This window comes from Vulpes lagopus, chromosome 11, assembly GCF_018345385.1.
Source record: "Vulpes lagopus strain Blue_001 chromosome 11, ASM1834538v1, whole genome shotgun sequence".
Taxonomy (NCBI): Eukaryota; Metazoa; Chordata; class Mammalia; order Carnivora; family Canidae; genus Vulpes; species Vulpes lagopus.
This window is the reverse complement of record NC_054834.1, coordinates 64,317,572-64,340,251: the sequence shown is the minus strand read 5'-3', so window position 1 is coordinate 64,340,251 and position 22,680 is coordinate 64,317,572. Positions and strand designations below refer to the sequence as shown.

The 22,680-nt window shown below is 35.5% G+C and overlaps 3 protein-coding genes and 1 non-coding gene across 4 annotated transcripts; all 4 read left to right on the top strand.

The window, feature by feature from the left end:
* Positions 1–619: 619 nt before the first annotated feature.
* On the top strand, positions 620–1,570 carry LOC121472096 (olfactory receptor 5D18-like). Its single transcript, XM_041723103.1, has one exon. The coding sequence runs from the start codon at positions 620–622 to the stop codon at positions 1,568–1,570; it is 951 nt and encodes a 316-aa protein (XP_041579037.1).
* Positions 1,571–9,988: 8,418 nt separating this feature from the next.
* On the top strand, positions 9,989–10,940 carry LOC121471623 (olfactory receptor 5D13-like). Its single transcript, XM_041722412.1, is given in 2 exon segments — positions 9,989–10,714; positions 10,716–10,940. Coding segments are annotated over 2 exon segments (951 nt in total).
* A 2,755-nt stretch (positions 10,941–13,695) lies between these two features.
* LOC121472458 lies at positions 13,696–13,797 on the top strand. The gene has a single exon (XR_005982924.1). It is a non-coding gene; the product is annotated as a U6 spliceosomal RNA (small nuclear RNA).
* A 4,732-nt stretch (positions 13,798–18,529) lies between these two features.
* LOC121471622 (olfactory receptor 5D13-like) lies at positions 18,530–22,228 on the top strand (the record flags this gene model as incomplete). Its single annotated transcript, XM_041722411.1, has 2 exons — positions 18,530–19,448; positions 22,179–22,228. Coding segments are annotated over exons 1-2 (969 nt in total), but the record flags the coding sequence as incomplete, so codon positions are not given.
* Between the last annotated feature and the right edge of the window lie 452 nt (positions 22,229–22,680).

The following is a 22,680-nucleotide window of genomic DNA, read 5'->3' as shown; positions in this document are numbered from 1 at the left end:
AGTTATTAGTGAAATTTTTTTACCAGAGCCACGTATAGAGCTTCTTAAGTAGATGTTTTGTGAGTCCCTGATAATAGGATATACCAAGAATAGATAAACATTCAATATATCAATAAATATTTGTGAATATCTGATGATGTATTCCCCCCAAAAAATTTACTATTCTATTTTTCTTTATGTATTAGAAATGTTTAATCTTCACAAAGCCACTTCTGCTGCAGTCACATGACTACTATGATATGCTCAATTGTTTCCTGATTTTGCTCTGTTTCCTTTGTACTCATATACTTCTATTTTATCATGGGGCCATTCAAGGGGCTCAGGATCATATATATTTACAGATCATTTATGTCACATACTACTGATAAGTCCTATTCTTATTCCTTATTTTCTAGATGAAGAAACTAAAGTCCTGAATGATACAGCTAATTCTGCAAAAAGTCAGTAAGTTGTTAAGTAAGATTCTAAAGTGAAGCAGAGCACCCATGAGAACCTGCTGGCCATATTGCCTTCCCTGCCTTACACAGACCTGCCCCAATTTATTTCTACTCTTCCTTCTCAAGTTCTGCTGCTCAGTTCTCTTTTCTTCTCCTTTATTCATCTTTTAAAATCAAGAGCCATGGAACTAGATGAAGGAAATCAGAGCTCTGTGACCACATTCATTCTCCTGGGTTTCTCAGAATACCCACACGTCCAGATGCCCCTCTTCCTGGTGTTCTTGACCGTCTACACGGTCACTCTGGTGGGGAACCTGGGCATAATCGTGGTCGTAAGGATCAATCCCAAACTCCACACCCCCATGTACTTTTTCCTCAGCCACTTATCCTTTTTGGATATTTGTTATTCCAGTGTCTTTACACCGAAACTATTAGAAATCTTGGTCACAGAAGACAGACGTATCTCCTTCAAAGGATGCATGGTGCAATTTTTCTTCATTTGTGCATTTGTAATTACGGAAATGTTCATGTTGGCAGTAATGGCTTATGACCGATTTGTGGCTGTCTGTAACCCTCTGCTCTACACAGTTGCTATGTCTCAGAAACTCTGTGCCCTCTTGGTAGCTGGAACCTACACTTGGGGTGGCATATGTTCCTTGACACTCACATACTCTCTTTTGGAACTATCCTACTGTGGTTCCAACATCATAAATCACTTTGGCTGTGAGTATTCTGCCATCCTCTCTTTATCCTGTTCTGACCCCTACTTCAGTCAGATGACATGTTTGGTCATTTCTACATTCAACGAGGCTTGCAGCCTCCTGATTATCCTGGCCTCCTATATATTCATAGTTGCCACCATCATCAAGATGCCTTCTGCTGGTGGACTCCAGAAGGCCTTCTCCACCTGTGCCTCCCACTTGACCGCCATCACCATCTTCCATGGGATAATCCTTCTTCTCTACTGTGTGCCCAACTCCAAAAGCTCATGGCTCCTGGTCAAAGTGGCCACGGTGTTTTTTACTGTCATGATCCCCATGTTGAACCCCCTTATATACAGTCTGAGGAACAAAGACGTGAAAGACACAGCCAGGAAGTTAATCCATACCAAACTGCTTTCTCACTCAATGTGATTTTGATTTTTATGCACACACACACACTTTAAATATTTTTATACATTGCATTGATGGTTATTAATTTTTTCTTCAAATAATTGGAGAAAATTTATTCAGGAAATTAGTTTATATACATCTGTGATTATTAAGTCTCACTGCACTTTAAAAAAAAAAATCACTCGCAGGTGAAAAGAAAAGAAAGAAAGAAAATTCTGCTAAAGTTCCACTCCCAAAGCATAGTATACAAAATCAGGGGCCTCTAAAGAAGTCCTTGCCCTACCTCCCAGAACCAGTGAATATGTTACCTTCCATGTTCCCTTTCTCCCCTCACTCCTTATTCTTCCCTTCTCTTCCTCTCTCAAATCATGAACTATGACAAACAACACATAGAGAAGCAATTTTGAATAAATTTTCTGTGCATTACCTTCTCCAAGAAAGTAAAGACAAAACATTATCTGCAACTTTCAAAATACTCATAAGCATTTTCTAATCATTGCTTCTTAGCATCCCTAGGGGCAAACTCCACTGTGGAGTTTGTGACAGAACTCTTTCTGTTCAGCTACAAGACCTATGAATTGGTTATCAGAGTATAAATGTTAACCTTGCCTCCTTTTGAAATTCATATAAGTGAAATCTTAGAGTATATATTCCATTATGTCTGGCTTCTTTGGCTCAACATTTGTTTTAAATGGATGTTGAAGTTATTAGCTGTAATAGTAGTTCATTTCTATTGGTGAAGAATGTTCCATAAAATAAATATGCCATGACTGGTTTATTTATACTGTTAATAGAGTTTTAGTTATTTCCTCTTCTTGGGTTTTATGAAAATGCTATGAACATCCTTGCACAGACATCTGCTGCCCTCACATGAGCAAGCATTCATTCTGTGGGATGTGTCCTATGACTGAAACTTCTGGATGCAGGGAGCTGGATTATTCTCTTTTACTAGATGCTTTTTTTTAATTTTTAATTTTTTATTGGTGTTCAATTTGCCAACATATAGCATAACATCCAGTGCTCATCCCATCAAGTGCCCCTCAGTGCCCGTCACCCAGTCACCCCTACCCCCCGCCCACCACCTTTTCTACCACCCCTTGTTCATTTCCCAGAGTTAGGAGTCTCTCAATTTCTGTCTCCATTTCTGATATATCCCACCCCTTTTTTCTCCTTTCCCCTTTATTCTCTTTCACTACTTTTTATATTCCCCAAATGAATGAGACCATATAATGTTTGTTCTCCGATTGACTTATTTCACTTGGCATAATACCCTCCAGTTCCATCCATGTCGAAGCAAATGGTGGGTATTTGTCATTTCTAATGGCTGAGTAATATTGCATCAAATGATTTCCCAAAGTTGTATTAATATAAATCCCCCCTATATAGTGTGTGATTTCTAATTATTGCCCATTCTTGCCAACATTTTTTTAATTGAAGTTCGATTTGCCAACATATAATATATTTATTTCCTCTAAATGAATGAAGGTATTCCCATATTTTATGTGCTAAGTTGTCCCAAAAATTTCATACCTTATTATGTCTTTTCTATTATATTCTAACTCCTCTTGGATCCTAGATTTTATTTTTTCCCTTTTTACACTGATTTTTAAAATTTATTTCCAAGATCAAATTGGAATTAAATTTTGGTGTCATATGAAAATCAGCTGATTTTATTTTTTAACCTATGGATGTATATTTTCCCAGCAATCTTTATTGCAAAGTCACTCCATTAGCACTAGCCCATAGTGCCAGGATTTCATAAAGTAAATGTCCCTATATGTTTAGCATACAAGCTTTCTATATGCTTCTCTCTGTTTTATAGCCATACCTATCCATAACTAACAATGTATGGTATCCAGTAAAGCCACTCCTGAAAAGTTACTTTTTTTCTTTCAGGTTAATTGAGATATCTTTTGAACCTCACGTTTCCAAACACATTTTAGTCATTCCTATTTGGATTTTAGATAGAATTACAGTAGAAGTATAGATCCATTTGGAAAGAAATAGCACATTTGCATCTGTAAGTTTTCCAAATCATGAGCATGCTATATCTTTCTGTTTGTTTAGATTTACTTCAATTTTTGCAATAAACATTTTACCACATTGTTTTTCTGTAAAGTTCTTGCATATATTTTGTGAAAGTAATCCCTGAGTATGTGATCTTTATCATACTATTTTAAGTTTCATTTGTAAGACATGTTATTTTTAGATCAGAATCTAATTTACTGTTATATGATTTTACTTTGGGCCACTCTACCAAAATCTCATAATAATTTTATAATTTTTTGTAGATTAGTTTGGATTTTCAATATGCATATCATATAATCTCCAATTAAACATATTCTGATGTTGTTGTTTCCAATATTATTCCTTTTAATTGCTTTTTTGTTTTATTTTGTTTTGGCTAATTGTCTAAGAATATGAGCATAATTTTGAATAAATATAGTAAAAGTGGGCATCCTTAATTTCCTCACCTCACAAAGAAAGCATTGAATATTTCATATTTAAAATGATGTTTTCTAGGTGTGCTCGAGTGGCTCAGTCAGTTAAGTGTCTACCTTTGGCTCAGGTCATGTCTCAGATCATGATCTCAGGGTCCTAGGATGGAACCCTGCTCTGGCTTCCTGCTCAGTGGGGAGTCTGCTTCTCCCTTTCTTTCTGCCCCACCTCTCCACTCATGCTCTCTCTTTCTCTCTCTGTACTAAATAAACGAATAAAATCTTTAAAAAAAATAAATAAAATGGTGTTTTCTATAGATTTTTGTACATTCCTCCTTCCAGATTAACAAAGTTATCTGCTTTCGCTGTGTTTTTGCAATATTTTGGTTTTTGATGAATAGATGTGGAATTTCATTAATTTGCTTTTTCTTCATCTGAGTTCCTTTAATATTTTCATGTGGAAACTTATATTTTTTTGAATTTTCTACTATTAAATCAAGTGGTTTTTGTACTAAGAGCATGAATTTAAATGTTATATAATAGAATATTCTGTTAGTTGATTAGTTTGTGTCCATATTTTATTTATAATTAAAAATTCTATGTCCATGAGTATAATAGTTTTGTAATTTTCTTTTATTGTACCATCCTTGTTAGTTTTCGGCATCAAAATCATATTAGCCTCTTCAGATGAACTGATAAGAATGTCTTCTTATTCAACTCAATGAAAAATATTGCATAATAGAATTCACTGAAACATAAGAGGATTTTTGATCACATAGGAAAGTTTTCAATTATGAATGCCCTTCTAAAAATAGTGGTAAGAAAATCTAATCCCAATTTCTTCTTGAGTCAGTTTCATTGTTTTGTTTTCACTTTTTGGAGTTCATTCATTCATTTTTGCTGTTTTCAAAGTCAGCAGCACAACTTTTTTCATAATAGTTTCTAAAGTTGGAAGGAGCTATAGTTGTGATCAGTTATTGCTGATACTAGTTAAAGCTATCTATGCCTTCTCTCTCTCTCACTTGTTTAGATATATGAGACTTTAATTTTATTGGTTTTCTTAAACAACCAGTTTTAGATTTGTTTATCCCTTATATTTTATATATGCTATTTATTAAGTTCTTCTGTTTTTGCTTTTTAATTTTTTTTTCTTTCTTCAGATGCTTTCTTACTGAAAATACTTGTGACTCTATCTGAAGGCTCTTTTTTTTTTTTTTTTTTACTATTTGTGGGAGTATCTTCAGTCCTCCACACATAGGCCAGGTTGAAAGTGCCAAGCAGTTAACATCTCCAAGAATAGTTCTCAACTAATGGTAGTAAATGGCAGTAGGTCCATAAATACCACAATTTCTTCATTCTTTTGCAGGGTGGCAAATATAAATTAGGTTCTACATGTTCTTCCAGGAGTCCTCATTGGGACTGACCCAGTTGTTCACGCAAATAACCTGTTCATGTAATGTTGTCTCTCTTTTCCCTACTTAGTTTCAGGTGCTGCCTAAGATCATTTTCCAAATAAACTACTAGCATCCAAATCCTTGTTTTAAGGTCTGCTACCGTGGAAAATCAACCTCATATAGAATGGAAAACATTGTTGGAACATCTACGAGAGATACATGTAATAACTATTATGAAAGAGCTCCTACTTACAGTGAAGTACAAAAACTACAATAAATATTAGCAAATATATCACTTACCAGAGTTTATCCCTTGGGCCAGATCCTATACCCATGCCTTAACTAACATGTGGGCACGTTGGCTCTGTATAGCTGAGGTCAGTCCTGATGGAGTTCACTGCTGGGAGAATAAGTCCCTCCTTGAAGAGGGATTTGTATGGTGCATTTCTGTGCCCACCACAACAAGAGGGGAGGGGTGGTGGATCAAGCATTTTCACATTGCTGGTGAGAGTAGAAATTAGCAGAATTACTTTAAAGAGTAGTTTGGTAATAGTTATTCTAAGAAAATATACATAGCAATACTACTTCTGAGAATTTATCCTAGAGATACTTTGAAAAAGAAAGTAGAGAGATATACATGTAGATACTTTTGAAGCATTATTTATAATAGCAAAAGACTAAAGAATCTGAAATACTCATTGATATGTGTTTGGCTTATAAATTATAGTATTTTTTTAAAAAAGAACATACTGTGTAACCATTAAAAATCCTGTCCTTTTTTAAAAGATTTTATGTATTTATTCACGACACACACACCCAGAGGCAGAGACACAGGCAGAGGGAGAAGCAGGCTCCCCACAGGGGGACTCAGTCCCAGGACTCTAGGATTTTCACTTGAGCCAAAGGCAGATGCTCAACGACTGAGCTACCCAGGTGCACCAAAAGTGTTGTCATTTTTATATATACTCATATTGACAAAATAAACTGTTCCAGAAAAATTGAGCAAGAACCACACAGTAGTCCTAATTTAACTTCATTTATGTAAGGAGTTCATCTGCATATCTCTGTATATATGAATATATAAATGCACTGTTTCTTGATGATTCAAAACAAATAAACAAAAATAGGTAGCATGTGGAAAACCTGCTGGGTTGACAGGCAGAAGCATGAGGGAGATTTCTTTTATCCTATCTTTGAAATCACCTTAGGTAAATATTATCTAATGAAAGACCATTACATTTAATTTATCACAAATGGTTTTAATATAGAAATTGTTGAGTGAAGTAATTCAATCGGAGAAGGACAAACATTATATGTTCTCATTCATTTGGGGAATATAAATAATAGTGAAAGGGAATATAAGGGCAGGGAGAAGAAGTGTGTGGGAAATATCAGAAAGGGAGACAGAACATAAAGACTCCTAACTCTGGGAAACGAACTAGAGGTGGTGGAAGGGGAGGAGGGCGGGAGGTGGGGGTGAATGGGTGACGGGCACTGAGGGGGGCACTTGACGGGATGAGCACTAGGTGTTATTCTGTATGTTGGTAAATTGAACACCAATAAAAATAAATTTATTATTAAAAAAATAAAATAAAATCTTAAAAAAAAAGAAATTGATGTTTAAAAATGTTGTCATGGTCTCTCAATTTTGCAATCACCAAGGTATCTGCTTCTAGTTTTTTCTTTATGTAGATTGATGGTAAATGCCTATATTCACAGATAAAAACACACATTAAACAAGTAATAGATATAAATATACGTTAATATATTTGTATTTTGTGTATTTCAATATTTACATAATTGATCTATGCATTTCAGATTGTAAATATATTATGTTACAAATATCCATATATTACTTTGAGAGCCAGATTATATTGAACCTGTAAAAATTGAACTAAAATTTCATTAAGATTTATCATCACTCTTTTATTCCATAAGTTTAGAAGAATTGCTATTGTCTTCCTTGAACTGTAATATGATGCATCACTTTTGAGTCAAGACTTATTTTAACAATTTCTGGCAATATTGATATTTTATATCAATCTTAGCTTATTTCATGAAATTATGAACTTTCAATCTGTTTTCAGATTTTGGTTATTTTACTACTTATAATTAGCTTATATTTCCAGAAATTTTCCATTGTGCTCTATTGTGTGAAGAGTTATAGGGGGTTTCAAATACTATAGAGAGTTAATGGTCTGGGGAACAGTCCAATTCCTACTTCTAATTAGCAACACAGGCTTGGAGTACTTACAATAATTACCAGATTGATAATATCCAGAATCCAATTATCTATATGAAAATCACATTTTATGACCAGGTAGACATTAGAATCTCATGATAATTCCATTTTTTTTAATTTCAAGAAACAACTGAGATGATATGTATAGAATTGCTTTATAAGTTGTAAATTTAGTTTGCAAGTTTATGGCTAAAACAACACTATGAGATATTAATTTTCTTTTCATTTCACAAATATTGAATATATAACTGAGCTATACACGAAATAAAATGCACTGGGAGTTGAAAGTGTCAATAAGGAGATATACAAGAAAAGCAATCAAAACACAACCTTAAGATAATTGCTATAATGAAATGTGTCCTTAGTTAGCTGTAATTTTGTGGGATCTCTTTACATGAAGGACTGGGATTTGAATCCTGACTCTTCCACATACCAATTTTGTGACTTGGAAAATTATACGTTTTTATGTTTAGTTTACCTTTTTGTGATACATGTGTATTTTAGAAAATTGCATGTAAATTTGAATTCACTATATTTTGTTAGTAATTAAGAATTTGAAAATGTTATTTACTACCCCTTACATCTCTGACCCCCAACCCCCATTTCCATGGCCATAGACACTAAAAACGAAGTGGGAAATGGTATAACAAAATAATTCAAAGTGGAGGCAAATGTGGATATTGAGAGGCTACTTGTTACATTTATACTATTTCAGGTCTAAGGTGATAGTGTCTTGGCATAAAGCAGAAATGGCTGTGATGATGGAGAGTCAATGAAATGGGCCTATTTAATATGAATGTTGACATTTTAAAAATAAGTTTTAAAATTTTTAATAATTTCCAATTTATAAAATAAATTGCAAAGATACTTCAGAGTTTCCATACACATCTTATTCATTATCCACATTGCTAACATCTTATGCAATTACCATAATGCATTTTCAAATGCTTCTGCACAACAAAGGGAACAATAAATCATAAAAAGAGAACCTAAAGAATGGGAGAAAATATTTAGAAGCCATATATTTTATAAAAGATTAATCTATATTTCTTATGAATAAGGAATTCACAAATTCAATAGCAAAAACAAAACAAAACAAAAACAAAACAAAAAGCTAAGAACCAAACCTGAAAGTTGACTAAGAACTTGATACATGTCTTCTAAGATATACAAATAGCCAATAGATATGTTAAAAAAATGTTCCATGTCACTTAATCATCAGGGAAATGCAAATAGAAATAATCAAAACAATAAGATTCTCAAGATGTGGGACCTTTCACTTTGTGTGCCTACTTCTCTTACTTCCTAATTTTTCCCAAGTTTGCCTCATTATAAGAGAGGGCTTACTTCTATTGGTCAAAAACATGTGTAATTTTCATTGTGTCATAGAACATATTTTTTTTTTAATTTTTTTTTTCATAGAACATATTTTATATGGAGCTATTGTTACTGAATATAAGATACTTCTGTTTCTCAAAAAAGTATGTATATATAATTTAATTATGTATTTATGATTTTAAAATATATAACAGAATGGATGACCTAAGGCACATTAATAGTTAATGAAATATGAATTAAATTTAATTAATAAATGAATATATGCTGACCAAAATGTTAATAGGAGACCTACAAAACTGCTTCTGGAGGCAGGACACCCATAGTGGAAGTTTTGATGGAAACCAGATGCTCATTCATGAATAGGTCTGTAATGGATTGTCAAGCATTAGGTGGATGGTACAGACTAGATACATTTTAAGGTTTATTCCAACTCCTAAATTCCAGGAGTATTTAATCCTGTATAATGCCTAGAAAACATTGAATAGATAAAAAACCATTAATACTGAGGTTTATGTGGCACCATTTGCAATGCCAAGTGATCTTGACCCTTGGTATAGTTCTTAGAACCATAACAAAGTATTCTGTGCTACTTTTCTGCCTCTCTCCCTCCCATTTTGTACAATTCCTTTCATGATCTAAATTTATATTTCAGTTCAGCAGTAATGATACTAACAAGGGCTGAATTTTAAATAATAGAATGATATATATATATATATATCATATACCAGTGATCCCCATAATTTAGCAGGCATCAAAATCACCTGGAGAACTGGTTAAATCAAGAATAGCGAGCCCCATCCTAGAGTGTCTGATTCAGAGTGCTGGTGATAGGGTTAGAGAATTTGCAGCCCTAACAACTTGTCAGGTGCTCATGCTTCTGTTGATTTGGGGGACTGACCATACTTTGAAAGTCACCATCCTATATCAACTTCACAGAGGCATATGAAACCTCTTAGTTCTCTGGTTCACCTTCCCATTCAGTTCTACTTTTCAGAAATAACTTTTGGTTCTTTATTCAACAGGAATCATGATGTTACCTGAAGGAAATCAAAGTATCATACCCACATTTATTCTCTTGGGTTTTTCAGAATACCCAACACGCCGGGTTCCTCTCTTCCTAGTTTTCTTGTCTATCCATATGGTCACTACTGTGGGAAATTTGGGCATGATAATAATTATCAAGATCAATCCTAAATTCCACACGGTGATGTACTTTTTCCTCAGCCACTTGTCCTTTGTAGATTTCTGTTATTCCACTGTAGTTACACCTAAATTGTTGGAGAACTTGATTGTGGAAGATAGAACCATCTCCTTTTCTGGTTGTATTATGCAATTTTGCTTTGCTTGCCTATTTGGAGTCACAGAAACTTTTATGTTGGCAGAGATGGCCTATGACCGTTTTGTAGCAGTTTGTAACCCCTTGCTGTATACCACTACTATGTCTCAGAAGCTTTGCACTCTGCTGGTAGCTGGGTCTTACTCATGGGGTATAGTCTGTTCCATGACACTCACATATTTTCTTCTTGCACTATCCTATTGTGAGTCTAGCATCATAAATAATTTCATCTGTGACCATTCTGTAATTGTTTCTGTCTCCTGTTCAGACCCTTATATTAGCCAGATGCTGTGTTTTATTATTGCCATGTTCAATGAGGTGAGCAGCCTGATGATTATTCTGATGTCTTATATACTCATTTTTATCACTGTTATGAGGATGCCTTCTGCAAGTGGGCACCGGGAAACCTTTTCCACCCCATGCCTCTCACCTGACAGCCATCACCATATTCCATGGGACCATCCTTTTCCTTTACTGTATCCCTAATCCTAAAACTTCTTGGCTCACAGTTAAAGTGGCATCTGTGTTTTACACAGTGGTGATTCCCATGCTGAATGCCTTGATCTAAAGCCTTAGGAACAAAGCTGTGAAAGACACATTCAGAAGACTAGTGGTCGCAAAATTGCTTTGTCACTCAATATAATATTGTTAGATTCGTTACTTTATTTCTGAAAAAAACCTGATTTACGATGCTAGAGATTGTCTAGCTCTTATAGTGTAGTTGATGATTAAAATAACTTTTTAAGGCTATGAGTTAATATGTCTATGGTTGTACATTTTACAAATATTGATTTTTGTGTATATTAATTTTAGTGAAATATCTCCAGACATGTAAACCAACATTAAAAAATAAAATTATTTGATCGTATTATGTAATATTTGTAATTTTTAAAAACATTTTAACAGATTGTATAATTTTATATGTATGTTTCCAAAATAAAACTAATTGCCAGTTCATCAAATATATACAGATCTAGAATGGTTCCCCTAGAATTGCAATCAGGCTGCTCCTATTCTAGAGATGGCCTTAGCAGTGTTTCAGCTCACTGCACCTCATATGTCAGCCAAACTTTTGCTATTTGTGGTATTGAATTGTAGAAGCTGACTTTTATTTGAGAAAATTTAAATGGATCCAAGCATATCTGGTGCTTCAAATTTCTTTGGATAGGTCATTATAATTCAATGGGAAAAATGATGATTTTCAACATGCAGTGTGGAGAGACTAGATATCCATAAGGATAAAGGAGGCTTAACTCTTTTTTTTTTAATTTGTGAGGGACACAGAGAGCCAGAGACATAGGCAGAGGGAGAGGCAGGTTCCCCACAGGGAGCCTGATGCGGGACTACATCCCAGGACCTCGGGATCACACCCTGAGCGTAAGACAGACGCTCAACCACTGAGCCACCCAGACATCTCAAGGAGACTTAACTGTTACCTCATACCACACACAGAGATTAACTTGAATTCAGTGAAATGGATCAAAGTTCTGAACATAAAATTAAAACTAGAAAATTTTAGAGTAAAACAAAGAAAATATTGTTTGAAATTAGGGGTGCTAATTTTTTTAGATAAAATACAAAACTGATGGATCTTCAAAAAACTGATAAAAAAACTTCATCAACCTAAAAATCTGTTGTAAAGGGGCACCTGGGTCTGTGCAGTGTCTGCTTTTTTTTTTTCAGAATTAATAACAATTTGAAAATCACTCTTTTATAAACAAACCGCATCCTTACTTTGAATCTCAAAAGGACAATTACATGGATACTTTTATGCCTCATCAGTACAGTTATCAAAATCTTGGTATAAGAAGGTCATCAAAGGTAAAATGCAGGAGATTTACATACTTCAGCACTTGTATCTATATAGTACCATATTTTCTTTACATAAATCAATATAAATTTCTCCCTGTTAATGTGACAAAAATATTCCATATCTTTCTTGCCATCTCCTGTCTACCTCTGAGAGGTCTATAGAGACAGCTCTTCATGAAAGAAAAGCTAGAACTTCTATAAAAATCACTTTTGAAAGGAACAAAGTCAAAAAAATTAATGAAAGCGTGGGGACACTTGGGTGGCTCAGCGGTTGAGCATCTGCCTTTGGCTCAGGTCATGACCCCGGGGTCTTGGGATTGAGTCCCTCATCAGGTTCCCCACAGGGAGACTTCTCCCTCTGCCTATATGTGTCTCTCATGAATAAATAAATAAAATCTTTAATAAAAAGTTTATAAAAGGGCAAAAGTATCTGTTATACGTTGCTTTACTTACTCTTCTATTCCATATATTAATGCATACACCAGACAGAACAATTTTCTCTTCAGTTAAATACAGTGGATTTAATTTCTCATGGAAGAATGGATAGAAAGTGAATTGTTAAAGTGTGTGGGAAGTGTTCATATAAATTCAGAAGAGACCGCTACACTGTTTTTTTTAATTAATTAATTTATTTATTTATGATAGTCACACACTGAGAGAGAGAGAGAGAGAAGCAGAGACATAGGCAGAGGCAGAAGAGACCGCTACACTGTTTTTTTTAATTAATTAATTTATTTATTTATGATAGTCACACACTGAGAGAGAGAGAGAAGCAGAGACATAGGCAGAGAGACATAGGCATAAGCAGGCTCCATGCACCAGGAGCCCGATGTGGGATTCGATCCCGGGTCTCCAGGATCGCGCCCTGGGCCAAAAGCAGGCACCAAACCGCTGCGCCACCCAGGGATCCCAGCTACACTGTTTTAAAGTCATTCTATCTTTTACCCCCATCTGAAATGGGTGAGCACACTACTTGCTCCACATTTTCACCAATATATAACATTTCAGGCTTCTTTATATTGGGCATTCATACTGATGAGCAGTGGTACCTCACTGTGTTTTTAATAAGAATTTCACTGATGATTAATGATGTTTATTATCTTTTCATGCATCTATAGATGATTAGTATGTCTGGTTTTGTCACATGTCAGCTTAAATATTTCATTTTTAACTAGATTGTCCATTATTTTGAGTATAAAGAGTTTTTTATATGTTCTACAAACAAATCCTTTGCAAACATGTATATATACACACATACATATATGTACATGTGGCACACACATATATATGGCAAATATTTAATCCCAGCCTGTGGCTTACATTTTTATTTTCTTAGCAGTATCTTTTACCACTAAGAAACTTTATAACAGATTTTTTTTTTTTAAAAAAGACAGTATTTATTCATGAAAGACAGAGAGAGAGAGGCAGAGTAAAGTGGTCATTGAGAGAAAACAGGTATGTTTGGCTTTAAACAGAGGAAAATTAGAAGAATGATTTGTCATAAAAGTCCTAGAAGGTCTGCTGATATAAAAGGGAAAAGAAGCCTTCTGGTGATTAGCAAAGAAACCATCAAAATCAGCCATCCTGTGCTCGCTTCGGCAGCACATATACTAAAATTGGAATGATACAGAGAGGATTAGCATGGCCCCTGTGCAAGGATGACATGCAAAACCAGCCATCCTGTGACTCACCCCTGTTCCTCAAGTGTAGTTGGCTTTTGATTGAGAACTAAGAAGTATGTAGTTCTCTCACATCTGAAAGTGGGCAATAGTTGTGCTCCATCTTTCTGGTATTGGAGTGTAGTTCTTCCTTCTGCTGCCCCATGCAGCTTAATAGCCCGACAAACATTATGAAGGGAGAGATGTGAGATGGTCAAGCCCTTGTGGAAGGTCTCAATTCTCTAGTGAGATTTTATTTATTTATTTTTTTCCTTAAGCACCATGAAATTTCTGTAGGGTGTTTCAGTGTACCTTTCTGGTTCAGATACCCAGCCTTCCACAGAATCCTAGAACACAATAAATGCCCTGTAGGGAAAATTGGTCATGAGTTTAGGGTTTCTTTAGTTTTTAATGTATCATAAATTCTTAGATAAATTTATTAGATAAATTTCTCTTGTGTCTACACAGCACAGCTAGATTATTTTCTCAGTATTGTCCCTCTGCAAGGGCCAAACCGGCTCAGCCTATTCCCAGAACCAGCAGAAATCTGAATGTGAAGGAAAAAGCTGGTGACTGTCAGGAAAAAAAGTCATAAGAAGACTTCTTCAAGTAGAGCAAAACCAGATGCATCTTGGAAAATAACCACAGACCATGGAAAACAATCAAATAGTAGCCTCTGTGCAGACAAATATGGCTTAAGACACTTTGTGTGTAATCATTGATTTGCCAAATGTATTATTTTCCTTTCTAATTTTATTTATTTTTTATTCTTTACGATTTATTTATTTATTCATTAGAAAGAGAGAGAACGAGATGTGTGTGAGCAGAGGAGGGGCAGAGGAACTCCCAAGCAGACTCCCCATTGATTGAGGATGTGAGGTTCTATTTCATGTCCTGAGCCGAAATCAAGAATCAGATGCTTAACTGACTAAGCCACTCAGGTGCCTCCCCCTTTCTAATTTTAAAGGGAAATCAGAAAAAATTCACATTCCCAGGGCAGAGAGGTGTCAGTGGTGGGAAGCAGAGGCAGTGTAGGAGTGATGCCAATCTCAGTGGGAGAATAACAATGAAGACCCCAGGGATTCTGGAGCAAGGCCATGTCATCTACAGTAAATAATTCTACTCCTTGTGATTAATAGCCTCTGTTATGTTGGGGTTCCGGTAGAGTCGGCCCAAGAGTTGGTCAGGTTGTCAGGGGCCCAGGGAAAGTGTTAAATGGATCTAATAGGGTAACATCTGGGTAAAGTAGAACTAATGGATTGGTTGACACCCACTGGTTTTAGAAAGAAACAAACTTTCAAAATACATTTGTGACTTTTAAGAGTATATAGACACAAAAAATTGTATTAATATAACCTTGGAAGAATAGATTTTCCATATTTTAAAATTTAGTTTCAATGGAGTAAATAAGAATTTCCATGGACAAAAATGATTATTTTATGTCAAATGAAAATGCTATAATCCAAATTATGTTGTTTATACATCTCAAGACAAACACATTATGCAGAGAAAAAGAGAAAAATCACATAGCAAATGTTAACAGTAGTTATCGCTGAATGGTTGCATATTGGATGGTTTATCCTTCTTGTGTTTACTGTAGTCACCATATTTTCTAAGTCAATTTGTATATTTTCTATAATTATGCTTATAGAGGAAATTCATGAGGTAGGCTTGATGAAACATTGTCTCCTGTGATTTAGAAGAAATTGCATTCTTGTAAAATGTCACACAATCTAGCATTCAATCCAATTTCTGAGTTTCTTGATGTGAAAAAGAAATAGTTCAGTAGAAATTCTCTAGGGTCTGAATCCCTGAGGTCATGTAGGCATACATAAACCCTACATTTTGTTCCTATGAGTCAGATTCTCTCTCTCTCTCTCTCTCTCTCTCTCTCTCTCCTTTCCTCCATCCCTCTTACCTGTCTCTGAGTTTTTCTGGATACTAAAAAAAAAAAATTCCTGTCACATTAATTAAACATTATTGTCTACTCCTGCAATACTTACCAACTTCTCAATATTTTTAATAATGTTTGAATTCTGAGTGGAAACTTTCTTGGATACTCTTAATAACAGGGACAGGATCTTCAGGTGAGTTGATCTCAGGTAGGCTGATCTATTTTGTGTAGTCTTTTATTTATATGGAGGACATTGAAGTCCTACAACCTTTGAGACAGGGAACACTCCTCGTTAGTCTAAATGTTATGATATCTCTAGAGTTCATCTTTCTGAAAGCTCATATTGTTGAGCTTTGATTTCTTCCCTCTTCTCTAGAGTATCACCCACATTTTCACCTTGAGGATATCCACCATATGCCTAGCATAGCATAGTCACACCGAGAACTTAAAAAAAAATATTATAAATCTGAGATTGTCCTCAACATCTCAAGATTTCATAGAAAGAGATAAGAATCATATGTATAACATAAGAGTAACACAATAGGTCATGAAATTTTGATTTCTGTAATGTCTGTAGGTATGCCAAGAAGGTGGAAACTATTGCTGGTGTGAAAAGGAAAGGTTTCTTTGTGATAGTAGTTTTCACTTAACGCTGCATTTGTTGCAAGCGGGGCATCAGTACACCAGAGAAAAGAGGTTATGTAAGGTCAAAGAAAAAATCAAGTAAGCCAGATAAATGGCCATGTGTTATCAGCTGAGGATATTGGCATGAAACAAGGTTGGGTGCTAGGGAATGGTTAGGGTCAGGTTTTAGGCAAAACTGAACAGAGACATTTAGATTTGATGAATTAGCTAATGGAAAGAAATCCAAGTTTTCAGAGCTAAAGAGGGTCCTAACAGCTACAGTAATCAAGGGAAGAGGAATTTGATGTTCTCGCCACACAAGCTAGCAGCACTACGGGAAGGCTGGCTGTGCCTCGGCGGCTATAATCCACCTGAGCAATGATGACAGTTTGCTAAATTCCCATAGGTGCCAACCTGAGAATAGGAAGGGAGGATAAGAAAGTGTCAGACAATAATGAGAAAGCAAAGGGGGAAATAGAACTTACTGAATGACGGTAATTGGCAAAAATAAGAGAAACAGGGTGAAGAGGAGACTCAGGAAGGAAACCTGGGCTTCCCCGTGGAGTCTCAAATTATACCCACGTGTCTATTGCTGCTGCCCACTTTGGCCCTTGATCTGTTTCTTAGATTATTTTTAATAGCGTAACAGCTTAAAAATAATATTAATTAGTCATAGCACTAAGATTTTTTTTAAAAGAGGGAGAGTGCATAAACCCACATCGCCCGGATTCCATAATTTTCAGACTCTGTGGAAAGTACATGAACATCATTTCCTAATTTAATACTTAGACACTAGTACAATATGTATCATCACTTCATTATTACTGACAAAATTGAGGCTCAGAGAATTTGAGTAATTCACCAAAGATTACATAGTAAATGATAAACCCTGAAATTGAATTTAGATCTAGGTTCCAAGCACATGCTTCTTTCATTAGCTCTTTGTCACTCTCCAACCCATTCCTTTTCTGCACACAGAAAATACATTTTCTTAAGTATCAACAAATAGCATTTAGTGATGAAGGAGGTAATAGTTTTTAAAAACTAAAATAGTGTCTTTATTTATGAAAATCATGCTAATACAGACTTTTTTAATCTAAACATTTCAAACATGTGCCTGTTACTGGTTAATTTATTTTTTTAATTACTGTTAAATGATTAAAGATACTTATGTGGTTATAAACTGCTTGTGAACACAAGGTGCTTTGCTTTCTCAAAATAACAGGTACAAATAAACAAAGACTGTATGACTCACAACAAGGTAATCATATATGTGGCTTTAATCAAAACCAATGTCCCCACTAGAAATTTTCCGGGTGATTATGTAACCATAGGTGTTTACTACCTTATTCTCTAGCTGGAGAGGCTTGAGCAAAACACATTTTAAGTTGTTCTCCAATTCAGATATTATTATTTAATATTATTATGAATAATAACATTTTCAGATTAAATACTAGTAGTTACAAGGTAGAATTATGGAATCTAGATGAGTGTGTTGAAAGCATCGGTGACGTGAGAATACAGTTAAGTAGGAAAGAAAACGCAGGAGTGAGGGGACTTCATGACACAAATGCAACTTTATTTTACCAGTTTACTACATTGTTTTTGGAACACTAAGGAGATTATTGTAACATTTGGATAGAATCAGTGGAAAGCTTGAGCATAAGGAGGCAGGACTATGTTCTGTCTATATCCCAGTATTTTTTGAAAACTTGAAAATTCTTGTGGTGGCTTCTAAGGGCTGCCTTCCCTATGAGCTTCCATTTGAACGTCCTGACTGTAGAGGTATTATTGCCTCTAACGTTTTACTTCTGATCCTTCTTTTAAAATTTTGAGTGCTAAGCTTATTTGCATTGTTATGTTAGTGAACTGAAAAAGCACACATCCTCAGAATGACGGAACTGTGAAAGATTTCTACAACAATGTATTTTCTACAACAATGTACAGTAGTTTTCTCTCTGTCCCTAAATTAATTCGTGTTCTGTTACTCAGGATCAGTTTCATAACCCCTGCTCATAAACCGTGTAACCTCAAATAAGTTCCTTAACTTTAGTAAGTCCCTGTCCTTAAGTAAAATATGAGACTACTTGTTTTACAATTCACCGTGTTATTGGAAGATCTGAATCAATATATTTTAATATTTTAGCACAATACCTGCCACATGGCAAATGTCATAGAAATGTGTGATTGTTGTTATCATTGCTACTATTTTATTTTATTTCAGGTCTTTCTCCGACACCCATCATGTTGTTAGCAGAAGGCAATCAGAGTGTTGGAGCCACATTCACCCTCTTGGGCTTCTCGGAATATCCAGACTTCCAGGTTCCCTTGCTATTGGTGTTCTTGACCATCTACACAGTCACTGTGGTAGGGAACCTGGGCATGATCATGATCATCAGGGTCAGTCCCCGACTCCACACCCCCATGTACTTTTTCCTCAGCCACTTGTCCTTTGTCGATTTCTGTTATTCCACCACAGTTACACCCAAACTGTTGGAGAATTTGGTTGTGGAAGACAGAACCATCTCCTTCGTAGGCTGCATCATGCAGTTCTTCTTGGCTTGTGTATGTGCAGTGGCAGAAACATTCATGTTGGCAGTGATGGCCTATGACCGATTTGTGGCTGTTTGTAACCCGCTACTCTACACGGTTGTCATGTCCCAGAAGCTGTGTGCGTTGTTAGTGGTGGGGCCCTATATATGGGGTATAGCCTCTTCCCTGACACTCACCTGTTTTCTCCTGACATTATCCTTTTGTGGGTCTAATGTCATAAATAATTTTGTCTGTGAGCACTCTGTCATTGTCTCTGTCTCCTGCTCTGACCCCTACATCAGCCAAATGCTTTGTTTTGTCATTGCCATATTCAACGAAGTCAGCAGCCTGGTCATCATTTTCACTACTTATATTTTCATTTTTGTCACGGTCATAAAAATGTCTTCTGCTGGTGGGCGCCAAAAAGCCTTCTCCACTTGTGCCTCCCACCTGACTGCCATCACCATCTTCCATGGGACTATCTTGTTCCTTTATTGTGTGCCCAACTCCCAAAACTCATGGCTCATAGTCAAAATAGGTTCTTTATTTTATACAGTGGTGATTCCTATGCTGAACCCTCTGATCTATAGCCTCCGAAATAAAGACGTGAAGGAGAGCGTCAGAAAGTTAATAAATCACTCAATACAATTTTGTTGAAGATTTGTATTTCCATCAGAGGTTTGATTTATTGTATTGAGAATTGTTTGATGCTTCTTGTAGAGATGATTATTTAAATTGTTTAGTCAATTCACTGGATTTTAAAATCTATTGTTGTAATAAGCCACTTATTTGGTCATTTTATTTCTGTTCACTTAAATGTTTAGTAAAAGAGCCATGAATCATATGTGAAGTAACATAGTGTTCTGAGTTGAAAAGCATCCCTTAAAATATCCATGAACATCCAGAAGCTCAGAATGTAACCTCATTTGAGGGCAGCGCAGGTGGCTCAGTGCTATAGCACCGCCTTCAGCCCAGGGCGTGTTCCTGGAGACCCGGAATCGAGTCCCATGTCAGGCTTCCTGCATGGAGCCTGCTTCTTCCTCTGCTTATGTCTCTGCCTCTCTCTTTGTTTCTCTCCTGAATAAATAAATAAAATCTTTAAAAAAAAAAAAAAAGAATGTAACCTCATTTGAAAAATAGGATCTTTGTAGATGTAATTAAGATAATGATTGAGGTGAGATCACACTGGATTAGGGCAGGCCCTAAATCCAGTGAGGATGTCCTTATAAGAAACGGAAAAAACGAGACATAGAGAAGGCTTTGTGAAGATTGGGATTTTGTTGCTACCAATCAGGGCGCCCTAGGAGGATGCAAGGAAGGACTCTCCCCTAGCATCTTCAGGGGGAGCATGACCCTACTTGCACCTTGATTTCAGGCTTCTAGTTTCAAGAACTATGAGGCAATGCATTTCCCCTGGTTTAAGCCACCACATTTATGGTAATTTAGTGCAGCAATTCTAAGAAACTTATTCATAGGTAAATATCAGACCATAAAATCCAAATCTCTTGAATTGCCTATTGGCATGGTAAATCACTTTTGAACTCTTCTTCAGTACTATATAAGCAATTGAGAATATTAAGGTTATGGAGGATTTCTGAAAATTGGTAGCCAAGTAGGAATGTAAATATGGAAGAATTAGTTAATGAGCCTGGAGGTGCTCTTTCTAAGACCTGGCCGACTTCTTTGCTCCTTCTTCCAAGGGCCTCTTGTACTTTTATTATAGTATAGGAAGTGATGTGAAACATGATAACTTTAAATATCAAGTAAAAGTTATTTTACATGAATTTATAAAAGGACTACCAAAGGGACTAAAAACAAAAACAAAAAAAATCAGATCAGTTATATCACAGGTCTCACAATCTGATGTGTCAAACCTGATTTCGTAGATGCTGTTTACTAACATAGTGAATGTTGTACTACATTTCAAGCATAGTTTGTATGATTCCTGTTTTGCTTTTAAAGGTTAATCTTTAGTTAATTGCACATTTTGCTTGCTGGCATCGCATCATCTGCCAGAAAAAATGGCATGGTTGCAAGTGTTTTGATTGAAATGGACTCTAAAATTGATTATTCAGGGGCACCTGGGTGGCTCAGTTGGTCAAGCAAGTGTCTGTCTTCAGCTCAGTGTTCTGGGATTCCTGGGACTGAGTTCCCCGTTGGGGCTCCCTGCTTAGTAATGAGTCCGGTTCTCCCTCTCCCTCTCCTCCTTCCTGCCTCATGCTCTCTCTTGCCTCCTCACTTTCTCAAATAAATAAATAAATAAATAAATAAATAAAATCTTAAAATAATCAATTATTCCTTTGTTGGTTTTAACCCAGTGACTGACTTAGGAAAAAAAAATGAAATAAAAATGCTATGTTTGTTTCTTTCTTGCTAATCATGGTTTGTACCACACAAGGTTCCCAGGGTATACACTGCAGATATGCAATATTGTTGCTCTATATCACCTTAGAGATAATAATAATTGCATCTCCAAAAGCAAGTGTACTTATCTTAAATATGACTTTTTAATTTCATTTTATACTGCAAACATAACAATAACCTTGGTTTTACATATGAAAACAAATAATTATGAAACATAAAATAAGTAGGTACCCTACTTTTAATTTTCCTCACTTACAAATTAGAGATTCCACATAACTTTACCATATTATTCTAATTGCTAATATACTGTACGGCACAAATTCCAGATTATGCAACTCAAGGTTTGTTTTTCTCTGGGAAATGAAACAACTTTCTGTTTTAATGCACCAGGGAGGACTGTATGATTCTCTTTCTCCATGTGTGTGCAGTGTTGTGTTTTTAAAGGATACAAAATAAATACACTCCTCTTCCAACCTTTATGACAAAGTAAGCATTATCAGTCATTACCCTACAGAATTAATTGATTTATTATATACTTTGTGGTACATTGGCTAACCAATGAAGAAAGGATGAATTCTCTTTGTACTTAGGTTGTTTGTGAATAAAAGAGGAAAGGAGGAGATCAGCAACCATGAAGAGAAAGGCAGAAAAAAATACATATGTTCATTTATTTATTTTTAGTTTAGTCATATATCTTGCCAAATCACCAGAACTTCTATTAAGCCAAAGGTATCAAAACTAGTGATTTTTGCACTTTATTCATACAAATCATCTGGGGGGGGGCTATAAAATGCAGATTTTGGTGCAGTGGGCATGTTAGGGGCCCAATTCTGCATTTCTAATAGATGTCCAAGCGATGCTGGTGATAACAGCCATTAGACCACAGTCTGTGTAGCAAGACTTTAGCCCAACAGATTTTATTTTAAACAAGTTCTGCTGGTGTAGACTCATATCTAACCGTGTATGGAGCCCATATAGAGCCTATAAAATGAACTCCTGGTTCTCCTTTCTTGCATTGGCAACGATTTGAATAATCATAAAAATGATTTTAATTATGTTTAAAATAAAAGTGATTTTAATTATGAAACCTTAATAATTGCACAAACTTTGTAACGAGCACAGTTTTGTAAATATATGAAACATTTAAATAGAGAAATAAAAGTTTTGTCATCTTGTGGTGCTAATATACTAGCCTTTTAAAATACCTTTGAATCACTTAAGTCTTTGCAGACAAAGTTTCTGCAAGAGTGAGCCAGGTGAGGAAGAGTAGGACAGGGAGTCAGAAAGGCAGGAAACATGATCAAGCAGGGCGTTTTAGTACATTTTAAGAAATTTGGCTTTTACTTCGAATGAAATATGGAATCACTGCAGGGGTTTATAAGACTGATTTGGTCTAATTAAAATTTTAAAAGAAAAACCCTGGCTGATGTTCAGAACAAGCTGTGAGATGAGAGAAAGGGTAGAAAGGGTAGAAAGTATTTAGAAGTGCATATAGTGCA